The 24,382-nt window shown below is 33.1% G+C and overlaps 1 protein-coding gene across 2 annotated transcripts in view; it reads left to right on the forward strand.

Annotated features, from left to right (window-relative positions):
- The window catches only part of Ap3b1 (adaptor related protein complex 3 subunit beta 1), a 230,536-nt gene that overhangs the window by 136,021 nt on the left and 70,133 nt on the right, over positions 1 to 24,382 (forward strand). For both annotated transcript variants that reach the window (XM_076857095.1, XM_076857096.1), the window contains exons 19-22: positions 1,947 to 2,118; positions 5,301 to 5,439; positions 14,666 to 14,738; positions 20,538 to 20,644. In XM_076857095.1, the coding sequence (XP_076713210.1) occupies positions 1,947 to 2,118; positions 5,301 to 5,439; positions 14,666 to 14,738; positions 20,538 to 20,644 (491 nt within the window). The remainder of the gene's footprint in view (positions 1 to 1,946; positions 2,119 to 5,300; positions 5,440 to 14,665; positions 14,739 to 20,537; positions 20,645 to 24,382) is intronic.

A 24,382-nucleotide genomic window follows, 5' to 3' on the forward strand; every position in this document is an offset into this window, starting at 1 on the left:
TGTTATATATGACAGCAGAGTGAATTATAATTTATAGTATACTTATAGAGTACAATTTTTCATATCTCTGGTTGTCCACAAACATTTGTGTCTTTATACATGTACTTAGGGTAGTGATGTCCATCTCATTTCATAGTCTTTTCTGCCCCCATGCCCCCTCCCTTTTTCCCCCTCCCCTTTGCCCTATCTAGAGATCATCTAATCTTCTCATGTACCCCCCAAACCCCATTATGAATCAGATCCTTAAATTAGAGAAAACATTCAGCGTTTGGTTTTTTGGGATTGGCTAACTTCACTTAGCATTATATTTTCCAACTCTGTCCATTTAGCTGCAAATGGCATGATTTCATTCTCTTTTAATGCTGAATAATATTCCGTTTGTATATATATGCCACGTTTTCTTTATCCATTCATCTACTGAAGGACATCTAGGTTTAAACATTGCTTCCTGAAGTGAGCTGGACCCCTATTCATGTGGAACTCCCATGTGATATTTTGAGACAGAAACATAGATGATGTTATTTCTTCTCATTTTTTCTATTATAAGCTAGTTAGCTGATTTAATATGTACATGTATATAATTTTGACATGGTGACACATTCAAAATATCTTCAACAGTTTTGTTTTGCTTTAGTAAAGTTTGGATAAATAAATTTTACTCTTTATAAAAGATGTTGGGGATGAGTAGTCCACGTTGTGTTCTGTTCACCTTGACTTGTTTCAAATCACTGAGCCTTCTCAACACCTCTGTGAAGTAGCTAGATAGTAGTATCTACATTTGTTGAAAAGGAGACTGAGACCCAGAGAGATTAAATAAGTTACTCGGTCTTTTTTTTTTTTTTTTTTTTTTTTTGGTACTGGGGATTAAACCCAGGGCTTCTTAACCACTGAGCCACATCTCCAGCCTATTTTTTTTTTTTTAATGTCTTATTTTGAAACAGGGTCTTACTGAGTAGCTTAGGCCAACTTAAGTTGCTGAGACTGGATTTGAACTTTCAATTCTCCTGCCTCAGCCTTCCGAGCTGCTGAGATCATAGGCATGCTCACCACCACACCTGGGTATGCTTGCTCAGTCCTATAGCTAGTTAGTGATAATGTCAGGATTTGAACCTGAACATTCCCACTTGAGAACCCTAGCTTTTCACTGTAATACAGAAAAGATTCTTCATGAAGTAGATGTTACAAACGTATTAGAATAATGTTTAATTGCTGATTATGTTTCTGTGTAAGTGTGCTACATCACATAGATCATGGGTAGGGGCAAGAGTGTCCTTTTTTCTAGTGCACAGCTCTGCATTTGTACTCATTTTAAATAGTAAAAATATTAAACTTCATTTTAAAAATATACATAAGGATAATCTATGAATCACTTCTGCAGACTCTTAGTGTACCATAATTTATGATCTTTTAGACCTATGTGCCCCATGTGGGCTAAAATAAACAATAACTCTTTAGTTGTTTATTTTGCTCATTGTCCTTGAATTCAGAATTTTGGGGGATGATTAGAATGGCTTGGTACCCTCTCAAAGTTTATTCCTAATAAGATTAAACTATTGCCTTCTTTTTCTCTAAATAAAAATTCCCATTATAAATAGAATAATTTAAAATTGATTCTTTATCTTTAACGCCATAGCTAGATACTTATGGTTGTGATGAAAAATGAAACCGCCTCAAATTTGCTTTATTTGGTTCATCTTGCTTTGTTTTTCTCTACCCATTATCAGAGCATCTTCTCTCTGTTTGATTCCTTCAAGCTCACCCTCCTGTGGAAACCTGTAGATCTGAACAAACAGGGTGCAGAAATAGAAATGCTTGAATGAGTAGGGTCCACACCACTAAAAGGCAACAGTGTCTGGTTTTCTTTGTGATCAGTACTGACAGTTACAGGTGTCCTCACTTATGATTCAATGGCTGTAACTCAGAGAACTTCTGGGTATGTGTTTTAGAGAGTGAATCTGGAAGTGAGAGTGGAGAAGGAGGCGGAAGTGAAGAGGAAGAAGACAGTAGTGAGGACAGCAGTGAGGGTTCCTCTAGTGAGGAAGAGAGTGAGAGCGGAGATGAGTCTGAAGCAGAAAACAAAAGAATGGCCACGAGGAATTCAAAAAACAAAGGGAAAAGGTAAATTATTTTTTCAGCATTTCCTTCAAAGAATATTCTGTGGTATGTTCTCCACAGATATTTCCTATTGATTGAAAGAGTAAGAAAATATCTCTGTATTTTCTCTCAAAGCAGATATTAAATCTTTTTAAACGCAGTGCTACTAGTTCACATTACTCCAGTACTTACAATGCTTAGATTTAATTTTGAACTTGAACAAATCTTAGGGTTACATTTTAAAAATTGGTATAACCTTGGAAAGCTGAGTTAAGTGATCAAGCAGTAGGCATGAAACACTTAATTACCTTTTGTAGCAATTTTGCTGAGGGCTAAAATTAAATCCTTCAACACTTTGCCATTATGTAACTAAGACAATTGATTTTTCTAAATAATGTTATATTAAAAAGATTATGATCCAAATATTAGAGTCAAAGGCTGTGAAGGAAGACGGTCATAAGATATTTAAGTGTTAGCACTTTTTAAGATCTCCCATTATCAACAACATTATCGTGTATTGAAGTGTCATTAAAATTTTGAGTAATTGGGGCTAATAACTTGAATTGTGTGACTCTGTTTTCCCCACTGCTGTCAGCGAGTGGCCTCTGCTGACATGATGGCCCTTTCCCTGGGAGCCTGCTGCCCGCTCACTTGATGAGCTTGCAGCTCGGCTCAGTCGTGGCTGACAGCACTGATTGGGGCGCAGTACGCTCTCTGCTCCTTTTATTACAGACAGTAATTAAAGCAGCTCGCCCTGCCACTTCCATAACAAACACAGCATAATGCCCTAATTATGACTTTATTAATTTAAGTCAGGATTTAATGATTTTAAAAGTGATTTATATTGTTTTTCCTGTTCAGAACAAATGAAATCTGTAGGTTAAATTAATACAGGCTTTTCATCATTGCAAAGTTAAAAACCTAGTTACCAGTAAATTCTTTTCATTAGATTAACATCTGAAACTCTAAGCAGTAAGGTAAACAATAATTACCATCAAAATTGAGTGATGCATAATAAAATAACACTTTTACCTTTAAAATCTTATCTTAAATGCTAGAAGCTAAGTATATTTAGAATCATTGACTTGTTGCAGCAGAAGAGCTGCTTGGTTTGTAACAGGCTTATCTTAGAGAGAAATTCTGTATGTTTGGTTTAATATCAGACTATGTGGTTTACCAAAAGTATCTTGTTTCTAGAAAGGGAAAGTTTTGATCAATGCATGAAATATCTTTTCAGATAGCATAAGTCAATATGCTAGGAATTTATAATCATATCATTGTTTCATTTTTTTTTCAGAAAATGACTTTTGTTTGAATTTGAAAGAATTGTTTATTACACAACAGAATACATTCTAAGTCCTTACATTTTTCACTTCTTTCTTTAAACAATGATTTGGAGATAATAAATGGCCATTCTTTTCTCAGGGAGAAAAAACAACATATTTTTTAGTCTTCATATACAATTACATGTTGCCATAGCTTCATTTTTAATAAAGAGCAATCATATTTCTACCATAAAAGTCAATTTCAAGGAGTATCAGTTTTTCTCTTGCCTCATCATTTACTCTCCCTGTATCTTTCTGCCTATCTCTTAGAACTTTTTTTTTTAACATTTTCAGTATGTTAATTTTTTTGAAGCTCTTAATAAGCTTTACATATCTTCAAAAATCAGCCTTTATTATTCATTACTATTTCTGGCTCCATTTGAATTTTATACTCCAAGATATTTCCATGTGATAGTAAATAGTTTAGCATTGGGGAAAAAATATACATTGAACTAAGACAAACTAGAGTTCATATTTCACTTCTTCCCTCCTGTTTCCTTAGCCTTCTTAAATATTACTTTATTTTTGTAAATGGGACAATAATGTATATAGCAAGAGTGCATCTTAATTTTATAATCAGCTAGTCCTGCTGACACACGCCTGTAATCCCAGCAACTCAAGAGGCTGAGGTAGGAGGATCTCAAGTTTGAGGCCAGCCTTAAGAGCTTAGCTAGTTCCTATCTCAAAATTAAAAAATTATAAGGGCTAGGGGATGTAGCTCAATGGTAGATGCCTCTGGGTTCAATTCCCAGTACCAAAACCAAATAAATAAGATAATTAGTAGGATCAGTATGGAATGCCTGGGACCGTCTGGTTCAAGGTAGGTTTTTGAAAGTAACATACACACACACACACAAACACAGACACACACACAGAGAGAGAGAGAGAGAGAGAAGAAAGAACAGACTTTCAGTTTTGGGGAAAACATAATACATCTCAGGGTATCTTTCATCCCCTGAGAGAATTCTGTTTGGCCATCTCACATTTTATTTTTTCTCTTTTGAGATTGCTTTTCTACATGGCTGCCTGCCTTCTTCCTATTTCTTAATTTATATTTCTTTGTCTCCCTTTTTTGTCCATGAAGCATTTTTAATCTTGGTCAAATTAGAATAGATGTCATGGCACACTGTACTTCATTACTTATTAGTTATACTATACTGTCACTGCCACCTTATTTCTCTGTATCCTCCAGTGGATTGTAGACACTATAAGGTAGACACACAGAGATCATGTGTTACCTTATTATTTCCATAGTACCGAACACAGTACCAGTATGTCATCAATAATCAATAAATATTAGTTGAGTGAGTGGACAAATGAATGAATACCATTAAGCACTAAGGTGTCATTATTTGATATTTTAAAAGTTTGTATTTTACTATTATCATTTTTAGTAAGACTTAGTGCATTAGAAGAATTGTCTTTGAATTGGTGAACATTTTCTCACATGATGTATTTAAGGTCACTTTTGGAAGCTTGTATAATTTTTTTAGAAAAAATTCTATACTGTGCAAGTCTGTTTTAGCAAAAGTAGATACATAAATATTTAAATTTATCAATAAACAGTATTTAGGAACAGCATTTTAAAATCAGCCTAGGATCTTTGAATTTGTAACTGTGAGCATTTAATTTCTAGTAAATTGAACATATTAATTATTTTCTTTATTACTATTGATGACATCATTTAGTGTTATTTTATGGTTCTTTGCATCTGAAGTATTTTTAATTTATTTGGTTATAGATAATGCTATCTTTATTATTATTTCACTAATATATTGTGGGATTTTGAAACTATTTTTATTATACGTTGTATAAACTATTTACACTTGTTTATGTAAAGGAGTTGCAATTGATAATTTTAAAATTTATTGATATGCATAGTGATACTGAAGATGGGAAGAAGAAAAATGAAAAATCTAAAACTTCAGGTTCTTCTGATGCCGACTCTAGTTCAATAGAAAGTTCTTCAGATTCTGAATCAGAATCTGAAAGTGAATATGAATCCAGAAAAACTACTAAGGTAAGAGGTTATAGAGTTATTATAATACAAAGAATATAAATATTCTTATAGCTTTTTCCTCATTAACAATACATATTTTTGAAAACTAGTGTTTTGTTGAAAGTCAAGAAACTAAAAAAGAAGTATTTAACATTGTCACTAACAACAAAAGTTGACCATCTTTATTCATTCACACTTGTGATTTTATTTCCTCTAGATAATCCTTTCCCTTGTAACCCAGCTCTGCAGAGAAGTTAGAACTGCTTTTTAACACATCCCTTGCCACTGAAATTCTTGGCTACTTATGACAAGGGAGGCTTTTGCTAAACAGGAATGAAATAAATGGAAGTTATATAAGTAGTATTAAATCTGAAGAGTGTAAATGTAGCTGAACACAGTAATGCTATGTAATCCCAGCAGCTCAGGAGGCAGAGGCAGGGGCATCTCAAGTTCCAAACCAGCCTCAGCAAAAGTAAGGCACTAAGAAACTCAGTGAGACCCTATTTCTAAATAAAATACAAAATAGGGCTGAGGATGTGGCTCAGGTTGAATGTCCCTGAGTTCAATCCCTGGTACCCCTCCCCCCACAAAAAAGGAGTGTGAATGCACATACATCATAAAAAAAAATTGAGACTAATATGCTTTAAAAAGTATTAAAGGTTATACAAAGAATGTCAGTAGATAGTAGAATGTTCTTAAAGCTTTAGTTAAAAGGTATATGTTATATAATTAGTTACTAAAATGCAGCAGCCATTATTTTAAAACAAATGCAAGAACCACTTGTGGAGTAGAGTAATAATGTTTTCAATATAACATTTTTAACACTGAACTTTTTTTGTCTGCTTTGTAGCAAAAAATACACACATAAGTTGTAAACGTGTAGTTATTAATGTACAATTCAGATCTAATTATCTTTCTGATCTTTATTATTGCCTACTTTGTGTAAGTGGATCCTATTGATGCTCGGCTTCAAGTGCAGTAGTTCATTGAACTCAGTTTCATCTTGACCCGATATCTTTTTTTATTTGCTTATTAGTTCTATGAACTTAAGTTTCTTCTGTATATCCCTGAATAGCCAAGGATGAAAATAAATTCATTGAAGTAAACAGATGCCCTCCTCAATGCAGAGATTTATTGTTAAAGAATAAGCATATTTCAAATATTGGTAGGGGGCTGAGGATATGCTCAATAGTAGTCCATTTGCCTAGCATGTACAAGGCCCTGGGTTTCATCCCCAGCACCACCACAACAAAAAACAAAAAACAATTGGTATTTATCTTGCTGTATTTCTAATACTATTGTTTATAGTAAAACATCTGAAAATTAAATTTCTGTTAAAATCTTGTATCCATATATAACATGATCAAAAATTTCTAGTTTTCAAAAATTAACCTAAACCTTTAGAGATTTTTAAGACTTAGTGTGGCCTCATATAAAAACCTATCATAGGGCTAGGGTTGTGGCTCAGTGGTAGAGCGCTCGCTTCACATGTGTGGGGCATCTCAGCACCACATAAATAATTAAAATAAAGGTATTTTATTCATCTGCAACTAAATTTTTTTAAAGTTTACAAAACACCTGTCACAATGAATTTGGTATATCTCATTTTCTACTTCTATTGAATTACACAAAAAAGTTAAAATTATTTAAAATAAAGAGATTTTAGAAATTGACAGTAAGTATGATCCAGAATAAGAAATCTATGCTTTTAAAAATGACAGAACAAGAAATCAGCAAATGGCAAGGAAGTGGAATTGAAGTTAGTTATTCTTATGAAGTTTTTAGAAGCTGAAAATTTGTAGCCTTCAGCACCTATGTAGTATTAGAAGGAGAGCTTCAGGAGCCTGTTTAAAAAACCACAAGGACACCTAGATCCATATTTCAATTTATTCCATCTTTGTCGAAAATTTTAATGATCAGATTAGATTGCTTGGTAATGGATAATAGAACATAAAAATTTAAACTATTACAATGAGCCGAGATCCTTGAGAAATACAGGTTTTTCTCACATTATTGATAGTTTTGTGTGTACAAATTTTCCTTAGAAAGTTTATTTTCTTATATTAGAATGCCTTTCCTACCTATAATAGGCAGATAGGGTTTGTGCCTCTTTGTTTTCACTTTAATTTAGCAATTGTAATAAATATTCTCCACCCCAGAGCTGCCATAATTACTTATTTCCATTTCTTTCTGAATGACTTGGAGTATACCTAGTGATTACAAGTGTACCAATTTTCTAATAATAGGCAACTCTATAATTGTGGAAAAGTCCTCCTTGCACCAAGTGTTGTGGCTTCTGCTCCAAATTATGAGTAATGAAGGCAGATGGTGGGTGCTTTACCTTAATTTAGCATGACAGTGTATTACTGCTAAAAATTCCTATGCCTTAAATCTTCAGCCTAATAAATCTATACTTTTTACTCTTTCTCTCTCTCTTTTTTTTCTTCAATCTGGACAATGTGTTTTGGGGAAGCTGAGCATAAAAATGAGACCTTGAAGGTATATTGAATATATGACTTTCAAAAAAGTTAATTTTTATGGTGTTCCTATGAGATAAGTATAGTGTTTTACTTGTTGGGAGATAATATCTTTATTTTTTCAGTTTCTCATGTATCACCTAGAAATGCTAATACCTACCTTGTTTCTTTTCTGTGTTATGGGACAAAATCAAAATGTGAAAGATCGGTATGAAGCACCACATAAAACAACAGTTTTAACACTTTTTAACTTGAACATAAATTGCATGAAAGATTAATAGCATTGGAGTTACAGAACAAACAAAGCTAAAAGGAATTTATATATATTTTCAAGTTTTAAGTCAGAATTTTTTCACTTTTTGTATTAATAATCATCTGTTTCCTTTTTGCTTTTAATCTCTTTCTCCACTAATTTCTCTTCTGCCAACCTCAGCACTCAAGTCTTCTCCAGTATTTAAAGAGAAAAAGGAAGCAGGAAGGGAACAGAGTGAGAATTTAGAAAAAAATAACATGCAAATCATTCATCTATTATTTTTTAATTCATTAGAAATTTTTTTCCCACCTTTATCACGTCCTTTAGACACTTCTCTGAAAAGACAGCCATGATCCTTCCCCAAGCCCAGCTGCCTTTACTTGGATAGTAATCTTTTGGTATCACAGTTCTACTACTTGAAACTTTCTGCATCTGTTTTGTTCGGTCTTTATTGACCTTTCATTGTTTTGATTGCTTTACTTTTCTACCCCTTCTAACACTCAAGTATGAATATTGTCTCCAAATTATTACTTAGTGCACATCACTTTTTCAAATATATTGACATGATTTTTTCTTTAGTCATCTTTCTTTTTTTTTTTTTTAAAGAGAGAGAGAGAGAGAGAATTTTTAATATTTATTTTTTAGTTTTCGGCGGACACAACATCCTTGTTTGTATGTGGTGTTGAGGATCGAACCCGGGCCGCACGCATGCCAGGCGAGCGCGCTACCGCTTGAGCCACATCCCCAGCCCTAGTCATCTTTCTTTGCCTCCTCTTCTAACATTTTTAATGGCTTCCACTAGATTATTTTCATAGTAACATCTCTCTCTACAAGTGCTCCAGCTTTTCTTGCCAAATTCTGATCAAATTCTTGAGCCTTTCTGGGGCTACTGGTTTTCCAGGCCTAAGACAGCCAGAGGACATGGTCTGTCATTTGGCAACATTATTCTCATAAGGATCTTTGACTCCTTTGTCAAGTCCTCCAGATTCTATGTTATTCCTCCTACTGTTTCTTCTTTCTTATTTTCACCATTCTAGATCAGCTCTTCATTATCTTTGTAGACCATTGCCATTGGTCATCCTCAAATCTGTGCTTTCCCAGCCCCAATTCTTCTGTACAAATGCCAAATTAAGAGAAAGTCCTTAGTCTGGCATGGTGGCCATGCCTGTAATCCCAGTGGCTGGGGAGGCTGAGACAGGAGGATTGCAAGTTCACAGCTAGCTTCAGCAAAAGTGAGGTGCTAAGCAATTGTCTCTAAATAAAATACAAAATAGGGCTGAGGATGTGGCTTAGTGGTCAAATGCCCCTGAATTCAATCCCTGTTACCCCCTGGAAAAAAAAGGGGGGGGGGCATCGTGATTAAGTCACCTGTATTGTGTCCCAGTTGTCATTTGAGTTAGTAATACTCCTCAGGCTAGTATGTCTAAATGTTCCTCTCTAGTCCTAACCCACCCCAGCTTCTAATCCCAGTGGAGTATTTGTGGTTCTCTTATGAAACTGGGTTCCTTCTTATTTCTATGCCTTTTTTCTTTTTTTACACATTTCTGTTATTACAGAAAATATAAGCCAAGGGGGAAGTGGCATCGTGTGGTCCTTCCACTTCTCCACCTTTCCTATGAATGTCTGTAGGGAATAAAAAATTATATGATAAGAGGGCATCACTCATGTGAGTGGTCCAGGGACAGTCAAAAGAGCAAGGACCATTGCTAAATTGCTTACAATTTTTCATTCCATACCATTCCCAGTAGATCTATAAGGCACAAAACTATAGTTATATGTTCAGATGTCATGTTATTTGTTTAAATTATTGATTGAAAGACTCCTCATTTGAGGTTACATGTTGTCAGTAATAACGAAAGAAAATTATCTTATTTCAGTTACAGTTATTTTGATGGATAAGCATATTTTATGCATAGATGTTCTTTTCTGAAGTGTATTTGAGAAGTATTTTGAGAATTGTCCTTTTTATGAAATAATTCTTTTGCCCCAAATAATGCCTATAAAAATTACCTTTAATAATTCCATACCTTAAGTGCTTTCACATACTTAAAAGAGTGTAAAAAAAGAAACATTTTTAAACAGAAGAGCAGAAGGAAAATCAATAGTACAGACCATATTGAGTCCAGAAGATATTCACATCTATATCATTTTATCTTATTTTTTTAAGCAATATAACTAAGTTATATTCTTCTGTTAGTTAAAAATTATGTGTTGAACAGATGGTGAAAATTTTACTTAGAATAATGTTTCCAGGGTTTTTTTCCCTTTATTGAAGCCATGCTCCAGGGTTCTTATAACTAACCAATATATTAGAGTGCTCCTACATACTATTGTTTTTTTGGTGTTACCTTGTTATTCCACTGTTGACACCTTAATTGTGATGCAGCGTTTTAATTATATTTACAGGGTATATGTATAGCAGCTGAGTGAAGATTTAGATAATTGATGATTAAATTATGATGATTTAAAATCATGATTATTATTTATTGTGAATGACTTATGTTTTCCTTTTATAGATTATAACATTTTAATTACATAAAATGCAATTAAAGTATAATAATCTGGTAGTGTGAAATAAATAAATTTAGTGCATTTTCATTTAACATTAAGAGCATTTCTGTATTTGAATCAAGATTAATATTTGTACTAGTTGTGAAAAAACACTGTCATCTGTGTATTCCTGGCAGTGTTCAAGGTACTCTCTGGTTATGTATCTTCGGACTTTGCTAATCCCTCTTTGAGAGATGCAGAGAAACAGATTATATCTCTTAAGTACTTTGAGGACCAAGCTGGTTTGATTACTAGCATTCAAATGTTAAGATTTGCCTTAATAAAAGATCTTGTGGATAAAGATCTTTTTTGTGAAAGATCTTGGGGATAAAGCAGTTTTGGCATGAGATGTATAAGTATGTATAATTTCCAATTGGTTTTTTTTTCTCTGTGAGAATAAGAAACAAGCTTTAATTATATTATTACAAGTAGTTACGCATGTTGCTCTAACTTCTATGAATATTGAAGAGTATTAGTTTCTTCTTTAACAATTCTAAACTTTGCCTCTTGGGTGTGATTTGTCTCTTCCAATTTACTTCATACTTTAAGTTCTTCAAAACAGAAATATCATTTGATTTCAACCGAGACCTTTAAAACAAAGGGAATACCAGTAAGCATTCCTTCTTATCGAAGTAGGTGTAGTCTAATAGGGAAAACTTTATTTTAACCATTTAAATTTCTTAATTTATAATGAAGTCTCAGTATATTAGAATTGTACCTTTGTTTTAAGAAACAAGTTTGTGAGTCTCAAATTTTTTAAATCAAATTTGTCAGATGACTTGGAAAAAAAAAGAGAATCATTAAATTGTCCTTGGTATTAATTGTAATTGAAAATATTTCATTCACATACCTTGCCCTATGAAGCTAGAAATTATCCTCAAATCATTGTTGATTTCAAAGCACAGTATATGGGTTTGACAAACTTTACATACTGCTTATCCTGTCTTATAGTTTTAAATTTCAAACCTCTTTCCAGTGGAAGCATATTTGATGCTTGTCATGTCAAATCTTTTTTTCTATGTACCTTTCCTCTTATAATCAGCATGAAAATGAACATGCATAATACATAAAAATCTTTACAGGTATATTGTTACATATTTTCGTTTGTATTATTTGGAACTTGATAAATATTTCCAGGATTTTTTATTTATTATTTGAAATGAAATACATTAAATAGAAATCAGTTTCTTAACCCTGTGACTTTGTATTTCATTTTGAAAATGTTGATGTGTTGAGGTGTATAATCGAATACCATAGAAACAAAATGGAGATTTGAGGATGATGAATTGATAACTAGATATTTTTTATAGTGAGATCTTAAGATCAGTTACTGTTGTCCTTATAAAAGTCTAATACAGTCACTCAGCTGTTAAAAACCTAATCCTCTATTTAAAAAAATATACAAAAACAAATTGTCTATCTTTCTGCCTGATCTCTTCTCAAGTACTAACACAATGGAAACAGTGGGTGATCTGTCAATGTGTTTGGTTTGTCAATGATGGTTTTGTATAAATATTGGGAGGGTAAGAAATAAAATTCACACAGTAAAATATGATTTCATCTGCCTTTTCTCTGCAGCTCCATGGCTCATGCTGCGGTGTGAAATTCTCATTTTACACACTTTGCAGGCGGAGCACATGAATTATGCATTGAGCAAGAAAAATCTCCTGCCTCAAGTCCTATATGCATTTACCCAGGTTCTGTCTCTATTACCAAGATGAATTGCAAATGGAGAAATGTTTGATGGAATAGAGCTCTTAACTTCTTTGTTTAGAATTCAGATTTTTATTTTTATAGTAGATCCTTTAAGTATGAAAATGTTTTGAACTTACTATGGATTTTTTAAAATGAAAAATGAAATATAAGAGAAGAATGCCAAACACATTATGAAGCATTTTATACCCTTGATTCGGAATGCAAGGCTTTTTCAATTCAGTAGAAATGACCATTATCTATTGCTAATGTTGTATTTCAGTCACTGGTTATTTGCCGTTCTCAGGAAGTCAATAAAATTCTGTCCTTTTGAAAGCCTTTTTTCTTTCTGTTTAAGGCTTCTAATAAGAGATTATGCCAATTTCACATGCAGCCCTGTTCTGTGTTGTGTGTGACCTGATGTGTATGTAATAGATATTGTTACACATTCTTAGCTGTGAAGTAGGAAATAAGGTATAGACTTGCCTTCAGCTTTAACTTTATCTTGATTTGATAGGTTTCTAATTTTTCAGGTGGGGAGGTTACAATTCCATAAAAACAGTCATGCACCATTGTAGCTTATAGGAAGCTACACCCATTGTGCTCAGCATAGCATTTTGATAAGTCACATGATGATAAGTGCTTTTTATTATATGTTCTTTTTTCACAGGAATGATATTCTAGTTGAAGTCGCATTTTTATTCTGAACCTCTTTTCATTTTCTTACAACTTTTAAATTTCAGCCTCAAAGGAACATTTCTTCTGTTTTTCCTCCAGCCCTAACATTGTTATTTGCTTGAGAAGTTGACACATACTCTTTGGTTTGTTTTTAAATAAGGAATGAAAAAGAAATCCCATCTAGATGACTTTTAGTTTTCAGTGGCAGAAATAATTATTATGAGGAGGAAAATCAGTGTTGATCTTTTTGTTAGTGTTTTAATGTATATTGTATGAACCTGGAAAATAATTTTCTGAGTATTGGCATAAGGAAGAAAACAAGCATAACTTAAATCATTTAAAAATGTTGCATGCCATGTATTTTATGTAATGTTCTTCATGTACATGCTGGCGTAAGCTTCAACACTTTAAATGGTGGTAATATACCTTTTTCTTCAGTGATGTGTTTCCATGGCTAGAGGAATACTTCAAATATATTTATACCAGTTTACATTAGCAATTAGCTTTTAATCCCTTCAGTTAATGGTAAGTTATTTGAAGGTAGGGATTTTGGAGGTCTAGGCTGTTATTTCCATTGCTTAGCACAGAATCTGGTACACATTTAAAATTCTATACCTATCTATTGAATGAATGAATGAATTAACAGAAAGTTTTGATTAAAAGTTCTCACTTTTAACCGAAGAAACTTTCATGTAAAATAAAAAGAGCATAGATTATAAAGATAAGTAACTTTGACACAGATATGTTTAACACCCTATTCTTTGTTGATCTTTAGTTGTTAATAGTGCTACTCAGTGCAGAACTTAATTAAACTTCTTTTTAGATGTACAAATATTTTCTGAATGTGTAACCAAGCTGTGAATACCTCAGGCTTTAGGGATACTGTGTTCTACTCCATAGCTACACATGTTTTATAAATGTAGGAAGATTAATAAGCATATCTGTAGTGGGCAAAGCTCTACTTTTGAAATATCAGTTCTGTCTATAAAACAGCCAAAAAAAAGTAAGTGAATCCTTTTCCACTCCTCTAAAGAACAAGAGTGTGCTAATGTCATATATAGACCTTTGGCAAAAAGAGTCTGACACAACCCAATAACAAAGTACCAAGTACTTAGTATAGTGCCTATCACAGACCATATCAGAAGATGCTAACCCATCACAAATCTGTCAGCAATTTAGAGCTATGCATGTGATGTTTGAGCATTTTTTTATTAATAAAGTTGTTTAAAAATTAATTTCAAGACTATTTGTGCACTTTCTACCAAAGAGTCACATTACATTTTTATGTTTGCAGAAACTTGTCATGTTATAAAATAATTAGTACCTTTAAATTTTCTTCTAAGGTCCTTTATAATCTTTAAACATAAAATATTTAAAAATTATTTCAAAGTTAGTTATAGTTATTTACAGTTTGCCTAATGTGGTCCAAATGCTGTGTGCTAATTGAGACACAAATTTTCTTTGATTCAGAAAAACATTTTGATAATCATTCAGAAACTTAATTTGTAAGGTTGAGAAAAAAGTTTGCTTTATAAGTAGATTAACATAGATTGTTAAGACAAAACATGATAAAATTAATCAAATGTTTATTTTATAGGAGATAGGAAAACAAATAAAGCAAGATAGAAATCTTCTTACCAAAGATGTTTCACTTCTGGATCTAGATGATTGTAAGTATTATAAAACTTTTCTTCAGTTTTGAGTAAGAGTGTTTTTCCTTTTAATGCAACTTTTATTTACATGTCCCCAAACTTACCAAAATTTATTTTAAAATATTTATAAATGAATAAAGCAAGAAAACTGGAAATCAGTAATATTAGTATCTTCATCTATTCAGTCTATTAGTTTTGTGTCACATGAATAAGTATAGATGGCCAAAAAGTATATAAAATTCATCTTAAAATAATATTTTAAAATATTATACATTGTAATTTTTCACTATATAAGTATTAATAGCTCATGGCTTTTACATTGTGAGATGTTAGTTATGGGAACTGACACATCTAACTTACCCAGGTAGGTGAGGAATTGAGAAAATAATTGGAAATAGGAAGGACATCACCATCTTCCACTTGCCATAGTTTGGGTAGGAATGGAATGGGTAATGCAGTTTTTGGATACACCTATCAACATTTTAATTTTTGTCCCAGCAAATCTTCTGAGAATTTAGAATTCTACAAGTATACTCACCCAACTATGCAAAGATGTATAGTCACCACTTCCCTTAAATACTTCAGCATTGTGAAGAGAAATAGTGGAACTAACTTTGTTACTAGATAAGTTTGCACTAGGAAAAGAGCAACAAGAAGTAAGACTTCATGAGTATTAAACTACTGTCATTTTTCAATGTAGTGTTTCCATGCTGGGCTTAGTTATGTTTTTAAGTTGCCTCATTCTATCATGAATTTGTCCCATTTATATTGTTTAGATAACCTATCTCTAATAGTCACAGCCAGTTCTTATTATATATAAATTAAAATGCATAACAAAAAGAGATACATAGTGTAGAGATATTAAAAATGAAATTGGAACCAAATTTTTTATACTTTATCAAAGATTTCAAAGTTTGGTCTCAACCAGTATTATGAAGGTTTGGAGAAACAGCATGTATATGCTCTTTTTAGGAATACAGATAGGCTTAGAATTTGGGGGTCATTTTAGCAATATCTTTCAAACTTTAATCATATGTACCCTTTGACCTGTAGTTCTTTTTTTGGAGGGAGGGTACTTGGGATTGAACTCAGGGGCACTCCACCACTGAGCCACATCCCCAGCCCTATTTTATATTTTATTTAGAGACAGAGTCTCACTGAGCAGCTTGCTTTTGCTGAGGCTGGCTTTGAACTCATGATCCTCCTGCCTCAGCCTTCCGAGTCACTGGGATTATAGGCACGTGGCACCATGCCCAGCTGACCTAGTAGTTCTTTTTTTTTTTTAATTGATTTTTTAAAATAAATGACAGTGGAATGCATTACAATTCATATTACACTATAGAGCACAATTTTTCATACCTCACCAATTCTTGTCTTTATACATGCTATTTGGCTAATGATGTCCATTGTATTCCACCATCATTGCTAACCCCCTGATGCCTCTCTTCCTGCCCCCCATCTAGAGTTTGTCTATTCCTCCCCTGTTCTCCCTTCCCACCCAACTGTGAGTCAGTCACCTTATATCAAAGAAAACATTCGGCATTTGTTTTTTTGGGATTGGCTAACTTCACTTAGCATTATCTTCTCCATCTCCATCTATTTACCTGCAAATGCCATGATTTTATTCTCTTTTATTGCTGAGTAATATTCCATTATGTATATGTACCACATTTTTTTTATAGTCCATTCATCTACTGAAGGGCATCTAGATTGGTTCCACAGTTTAGCTATTGTAAATTATTCTGCTAGAAACATTGATGTGGCTGTGTCCCTTTAAGTCCTTTGGGTATAGACCAAGGAGAGGGTTAGCTCGGTCAAATGGTGGTTCCATTTCTAGTTTTCCAAGAAATCTCCATACTGCTTTCCATATTGACTGTACCAATTTGCAGTCCACCAGCAATGCATGAGTGTACCTTTCTCCACCACATCCTCGCCAACACTTATTGTTGTTTGTACTCATAATAGCTGCCATTCAGACTGAAGTGAGATGAAATCTTAGAGTAGTTTTGATTTACATTTATCTAATTGCTAGAAATGATGAACATTTCTTCATATGTTTGTTGATTGAATGTATATCCTCTTCTTAGAAGTGTCTCTTCAGGTCCTTGGCCCATTTATTGATTGGGTTATTTGTTTTTTTGGTTTTGGTTTTTAGCTTTTTGAGTTTTTATGGAAATTTATCCTACCAGTGAACTACAAAATGAGGTCTTATTCCTTCCTTGTTTTAAATTCTTTCATTTGATGGCTTAGTTCTGTATTTAGATTAAAGTCCATACTCGTTTCCTAGGTTTCTAAGACCATAGATGATTTGACTCCTTGCCTCTCATCCACATTTTATACCATTCTGGCTTCTTTGTTTGCTTAAACATACCATGTTCCTTTGTGTCAAGGGCATTAGTACTGCTGTCCTCTGCTGAGAACTCTTCCCCCAAATCTTTTGATGGCAGGCTGATTCTTGTCTTTCAAAATCCCAGATCAAAAGTCACCTATTCTTATATACTGTCTTAGTCCATGCAGAGAGTTGTAACAAAATGCCATAGACTGGGTAATTTATAAACAACAGAGTTAATTCTAAGTTAAAAGATACATATAGGCATGTTAAGAATGGAGACTTATAAAATATATAATTGTTATAGTTTGATTCATTTTTAAAAGATGTATTTTTTGAAGAGACAAAAGGTTTTCTTAAAATTTAAGTTTTATAAGAATTTAAAGGTAAGATTTTTGTATTATTTTAAAGAAAATTTCATTCTAACCTACATTTTTACAAATAGGATATATTTCCCTTTGTTGAACAGGTTAAATGATTACATATTAGCATTATATACTAAGAGTCTTAGTTATTCTTCATTTTTGTAACAAAACTTTGATTAGAAGAATAATTATATAATTATTGTATTGAATATGTTTAGCAAAGAAAATAGTGTAAAAAAAAAACCAAAACAGAAAATTAGCCTCTCATCTGAAAAATTGTCTTCATATCTAAATCTCCCCTCATCTCTTCATGGATCTTAGCCAAGCCATAATTGAAATGAGAGGCTATTGCTTATTCAATTTCCTTTTTTGTTTGTTTGTTGGTGGGTGGTACTGGGAACTTAGGGACACTTCAACACTGAGTTATGTCCACAGGCCTTTTTATTTTTTATTTTGAGACAAGTTCTCATTAAGTTGCCCAGGCTGTCCTGGAACTAGTGATCCTACCTTAGCCTCCCAAGTCACTAAAATGAAAAGCATGTGGCTCTTACTCATTTTTCAAATCTCTCCTGGGCACTTAATATTTTGGATGTGTGAATGGATGTATAGACGGACCAACACATGAACAAAGATATTTATAACCCACCGGAAAAGTCACATGTTGAATAGAAAGATAACATTTTAATCCAAGTTAGAAGAGCCAGTTCTAATTCTCTGGTAATTCTGCCATTCACTTACTTTATGACGTTGGCCAGTGTTAATTTTCCTGTGCCTCATTTTCCAGTGTCTTTAGTATACATGTCCTTTAGAAACCTTCTCACTGCTATTGCTTTTCTTTAGTTCTTTTCACCTCATCCCTAAATTATTATAAATTTTTCCTTCCTGCCAACTCCACTGCTCTGTCCTTCAGTCTGTTTCTTATACTAGCATCTGAATAATTCATCCTGCAATACCATATTTCTCATACCATTCATCTCTTTGGTAGATTTTTAAGTTTCCCTTGGTCTTTTACATAAATTCAACTCCCTTCTTTTTCCAGATTCCCACCTCAGCCTTTGTTTACAGCATTCCTTCATCCATTGGTTAACTGGATCTCCCTTCCTCTTGTGCAGATCTCATTTTTACTTAAAAACTGGGCTTCATTTCCTCTGTTCATGAAGCCTCCAAAGTACACCCTATCCCCAGTATTCCTCCCCTAGTCCTGCTCTCCATGGCACCTGCTACAGTGGTTTTCAGTGTCGGTCTGACACTGAGGAGGTCTGGGATCTGTAGCAGTGCCTCAGTTGTACTGAGTGAGTTCAGGGGAAACAAAGGCTCTAGTCCCTCTTTCACCCAGTCTCCATTCTGCATACACATTTTCTATTGTGTTTGTTTAAATTTTGTTGTTTCCTTTGAAAGTTTTCTCTTTTGGTAGTATCACTTATGGACTTTATTGTTACTTTCTCTTTTCTTTTTTTTTTTTTTGTAATTGGACACAATATCTTTATTTTATGTATTTATTTATTTTAATGTGGTGCTGAGGATAGAACCCAGTGCCTCACATATACTAGGCAAGTGCTTTACCACTGAGCCCCAGCCCCAGCACCAGCACTATTACTTTGTGTTAAAGCATTTGTTTATTTTTCTCTTAGATTTGAAGTTGTTTGAAGACAGGAACCGTATTTTTATGTTCTTTATCTCTCCCTTGCTGTTTTGCTGAAGAAATATTTGTTGTTAATTCGATGAATTAATATTTCTTGACCTAATTTACAGGATATTATGAGACTAAAATGAGAAAAAGATGCTTTGAAAAACGATGTCAAATTAAGTATGTTACTCCCTTTACAGTGTTACCTTGGAATGACAATTGGCTGGAAGCCAAAACTTTTTCCACATTTTAATTTATTTCTTTCAATGAACTCTTTAGAAAGTATAAAGCACTAAAAAGTGTTGTCAGCCTCTGTCTACACAGACTTAGTAGAAAGTAAAATATGTAAAGATACAAATTCACATTACATGAGAAGTATGGTTATAGAAATTTGACAAGAAAACCTGTGAGACAGAGAAGGCAAAGATATTTTAAGTAAGGGAGGTCCTTTCCTCTAAGTGTTATGAGGTAGAAGTTGTGAAATGAATGAGACGGGGAAATCCTTTTAGGCAAATTTAGTAACACACAAAAGCCTCTAACACATGAAGCAAGATCTTGAGAACTTGTGGTACATAGAACTAAAAGAGCTAATTAAATTGATGATAAGCTAGATCTGAGCTGTCTGTACAGCATGGTGGCCAGTAACCACATATAGCTATTTAACTTAATTAAAATTTAAAAATGCATTTCTATAGTCATCCTGTCCACATTTATCAAGCACATTATACATGTGTTGCTGGTGGCCAACATATTAGCACACATATAGAATATTTCCATTATTATAGAAAGTTCTGTTGGGCAGGGCTGAGCTAGACCATCGAGGACCTTATGCTCTTAGTTAAGGCAAGAGTTATTGGCAATTAGTTATTGGCAATTTAAGAGTCTTTGAAGAATCCTAAGCAGGGGAGTGACGTAATCAGATTTTCATTTTTAGAAGATTTTTTAGAAGATTTTCAAGTTCCTACCAATTTTAGAATAAGTAAAACATTTCAATCAAGTATATAGCTTTGCTGACAAAGTATAATTAGAAGGGAATTAGGTAGCCTGGGCTCCTAATTAATTAGAGTGGAGAATAAAATAGAGAAATGATTTAAACATCCTTTTAAGACTTTTGACTCCACTAGAGAACTGTCTTGAAAGCTATTGTTATTCTTTACATTAGTGTGGAAAATGTTTTTTCACCTTTTTCTTTTAGTGAAATTACTGGGTGATAAATGTTAGTGATAATGTTATGTGATAAAAATTTTCAAAAACTATTACTCAAGATATTTATATCCTTATTTTGTTATAGGATTTGCCATTATGTTTTGAAAGCTAAGACCAATAACTACCATGACTTGATAATAACTTGACTAAATCAAGATGTTAAATAGAATTGTCATACATTTATTAATCACAGTAATTTAATTAGATTTACTAACAAAATAAAAATGTTGCTTTTAATAATTTGAATTAAATTTTCATGCACATTTGCTAATTTGGGCCTTTTCTTACAGTTAACCCAGTATCCACTCCAGTTGTACTTCCCACACCAGCTCTTTCTCCAAGCTTGATAGCTGATCTTGAAGGTTTAAACTTGTCAACTTCTTCATCAGTCATCAGTGTAAGTTATTTTGAAAATATGTCCTAGCTCAGTTTTCATTGGATGCCATTGCATCTTTTTTATTGAAATTCAAATAATTTAAGCATATTCTTAATCTAGAATAGTTTCTCATTTAACAAGTCCAAATCAAATTAAGACCTTTTCATTTTGTAAGTGGTTTTTAAATTGATTCTGCCTAAAACATTATTTTCTTAATTTGCTTCTGCTTGATAGTCACATGTAATTATTAAGTGTACATTTTTTTCTAGTACTACTATTTATCTGTATCATATAGGGACTTTGTGAAACATTGAGTTAGTTTACATATAGTCATATGACACTGAACAATATGGATATGTTCTAAGAAGTGTATTTTTAGGTGTTTTCATGGTGGGACATGATAGAGTATACTTACACAAACTAAGACAGCTGTGATGTCTCTAGGCAATACCGTGTTATAGTACTGACATCATACATAGTCTGTCATTGACTGAAAAGTCATCATGCAACACTTAACTGTACTTAAATCCTACCTAAAAGAATGGTTGTCCAGGGGCTGTATATTTAATTAAATGGTAGAGTTTATTGCCCTTAGTTCAATTCCTAACACCAAGAAAAGAAAGAAAAAGAATTTTTCTCTATAGTAACTTACTTACATTCCCATTCTGTTTCTTCCACATAGCTCATTTACCATATTGCTACTAAAAGTTCATAATTGTTTTCATTCTAAAAGCCCAACATTGTATTTCTCTTTGTGTTTATTACATCCACTGATGTCTTTTTAAAAATTTCTTTAATGTTATTTATAGATTATGACCTGATGTGAGACAAGAGACCTGCTTATCACAAAATAATGTCAGAACCATCAACCCATCATTGTATCTGAAAGTGCAATAATTTTTTTTTGCATTAGCATGTTATATCTATTAACCACTCACTTTAAATCAAGATTGTTGCCTAGGATGTATAATCTGTTGACATGCTTGACCTGTTAATTTGTTATCAGAAATCTACAAACTAAATAGTAGTTGGCAAGGTTTGATGGACACAGGGTCCATCAATGATCAGGTGCTTCAAGTAGTTCTCAGGGCTGACAGATTATTAACTGGTGATCTCAACTTGCCAGGGAGTATACAGCTACGTCTACCAAATGTAGAGAAGAAGAGTACCTAAGTCTTATCTATTTTACAGAAAATTTCTCCTTTAAAGCAAATGTAGTACCCCAGGGCCATGCAGGGAAGTTCTGAAAAGAGCTACTTGCCTTTTTGTTAACCCTTGGTCAGCTCACTTAGGAAGTACAGGTGAAAATTATTAAGCTAAAAATTTTTTTTGAGTGTTGAATGATACTTTCTCACAGCCACTGAGAAAGGAGTAAGAATAGTATTTGGAATTTTAGTTCACTCCTCTTATTTCTACAAGGAAAAGGCACATTAAAAGAAATGGGGAAGCATTGAAAATAAACAGTTAAGTCTTATATTTTTTTCAAGTAATAAATATTTATTGAGCATTTGTGATATACTATAAAGAGAAAAGTGTAATCAAAAAATCTTTGTGAAACAGTTCCTTAATCTAAGAATTCAGTTCAAGAGACCCCTAAAAACTTGGTTAGGCAGGTACCAAGATGAATAACTTGTGTGCAGGTATCAGATGTCCAGGGTACCAGTCCCTGCTTTGTTCCTCACTAGCTGTTTAGCGTTGGGCAAATTAGTCCGTAGCATTTCTGCACCTCAGTTCCTATAAGGATAATCTCTACCTTGCAGGATTATTGTGAGATTAATGAGATAATAACATGTAAAGGACTGACACATTATTGTCACTCAATAATATTAACTAATATTGTTAGGAGTAATATATGATGATGTACACTAGTAGACTCTTACACTTCATTAACTGTCAAAAAAATGCAGTTGAGATCACAAAAGCTTGTAGTCAGTGTTCATTCATCATGAAGCAATTGGAAGACTCACCCTTTTATACTAAGAAAACATTTATTGGGATGAGCTCTTGAAAAGAAAAAAAGCCCTCCATCTGAAGTTGGGTGAAACAGGACTGCCAAGTAATACAGTGGAGTAATACAGTGGCCCAGCACTCACGTCCAAGGACTAACAAATGATCAAGCAGTTAACACCCAAGAGAAACAACAGCAACCAGAAATTCCCCAGCAACAGCCAAATAAAGAAAGGAATAGATTTTAAACAAAAAGGTAGAACTTTGAAAAGTAAGACAAGGAAATAAATTGAATATCTTGGTGCACAGTGGCATGGCCCCCTACCCTCACCTCCAGCTCTCAGAACAATACTGAGAAAAGAAGACAAATCAACCAAATTCTAAGTTTTCTCATTATGTGTATGAATTTGGAAAGAAGTGGACCAAAGACTGGAGAGGGAAACAAGGAAAAATCCTCAAAAATTATAACTCACATATAATGTTAAGGATCCTCAACAAATACAGGAACTTTTTTATAACTTTAACTTTAAAATCAACATGTAGCCTTAGTTGTTTGGAAAAGAGAAATAAAAGTAACTTATAATCAAGTAATATTTACCTTGTTCTAGAAATGCTTGGTCGTGACCACAAAAGATATGTAATGAAGCAGTTGAATGATACTGACACTCATATGTAGAGCTCATGAATGTGGAACTATAAATGGAGACCTATAAAGGTATATTGCAATGGCACCTCAAATACTATGAAATGTGCTGTGACATTGACTTCCAAACATCGAGCACATTTTCTGGACCAAAGTATTTGTATTCCTGGAAAAATGTACTTTTTTGTTAAACGTCCTAGGATCAAATAATTTTAAACAAGTTTTTACCTGATAATTGTCCAGTAGACATTTCAGTGTTACCAGTTTTATTTTTTCATAGTTGATAATTAATCAACAATATGCATAAAATCTGTTTCGATTTTGCATGTTATTTATTGATTTCTTACTATGAAATAACATGAGATGGGTGACCACAATCACCACAATTTCATAAAGGACATTGTACAATGTGCATTAAATGGTTTGCTGTATTTACTGCAGAATATCTGCCATCCCAGGCCTTTACCACTTAACGCTACTAGCATTCTTTACTCTTCCTAGCCCATTTTTTGTCCAGCTGCAGGCATTCCAAGCAATGTAACGTAGCCGCTAAGGAATAGGCTCTTTAGCCAAACTTCCAGCATTCAATCTGAGCTCTGCCCTTTACAAAATTAGGGATTTGGGCAACAGACTTTACCTTTCTGTATCTCAGTTTGTTTTCATGTGTAAAATAAATATAGTAATGCTATCTGCTTCATACAGTTGTTGTTAATATTTAAGATGAGTTAACATGTGAAATGTTAGTAACAGCACCTGATACCTGTTAAGCACAAATTATTTGGTTATTATTTTTGTTTTTATTTTGTTATAGCTTCATAAGGGAAATAAAATATGACTCAAGAAAATTGTGTCATTTTCCTTCTGTTAAGGCTGCACGTAGTTATTCTTAGGCATTAAAATAATTATAAGTCCTACTTACAGAAAAAAAGGGAATAAAGACACTGATCATTGCTGAAACCAGTTAAGGGATGATTCAAAAACAGAATTGGTATCTTTGAAATTATAGTCATAAAAATGTATAAATAATAGTTTAAAAATGAAAAAATTGATTATGTTGATAAGAAAAGGTAATGGTCTGCATGTTAGCCATCTCATTTTATTTAATAGTAAGAAATCAATAAATAACATGCAAAATTGAAACAGATTTTATTTTTATATGACTTAGAACT

Source organism: Callospermophilus lateralis, chromosome 5 (assembly GCF_048772815.1).
Source record: "Callospermophilus lateralis isolate mCalLat2 chromosome 5, mCalLat2.hap1, whole genome shotgun sequence".
Lineage (NCBI taxonomy): Eukaryota > Metazoa > Chordata > Mammalia > Rodentia > Sciuridae > Callospermophilus > Callospermophilus lateralis.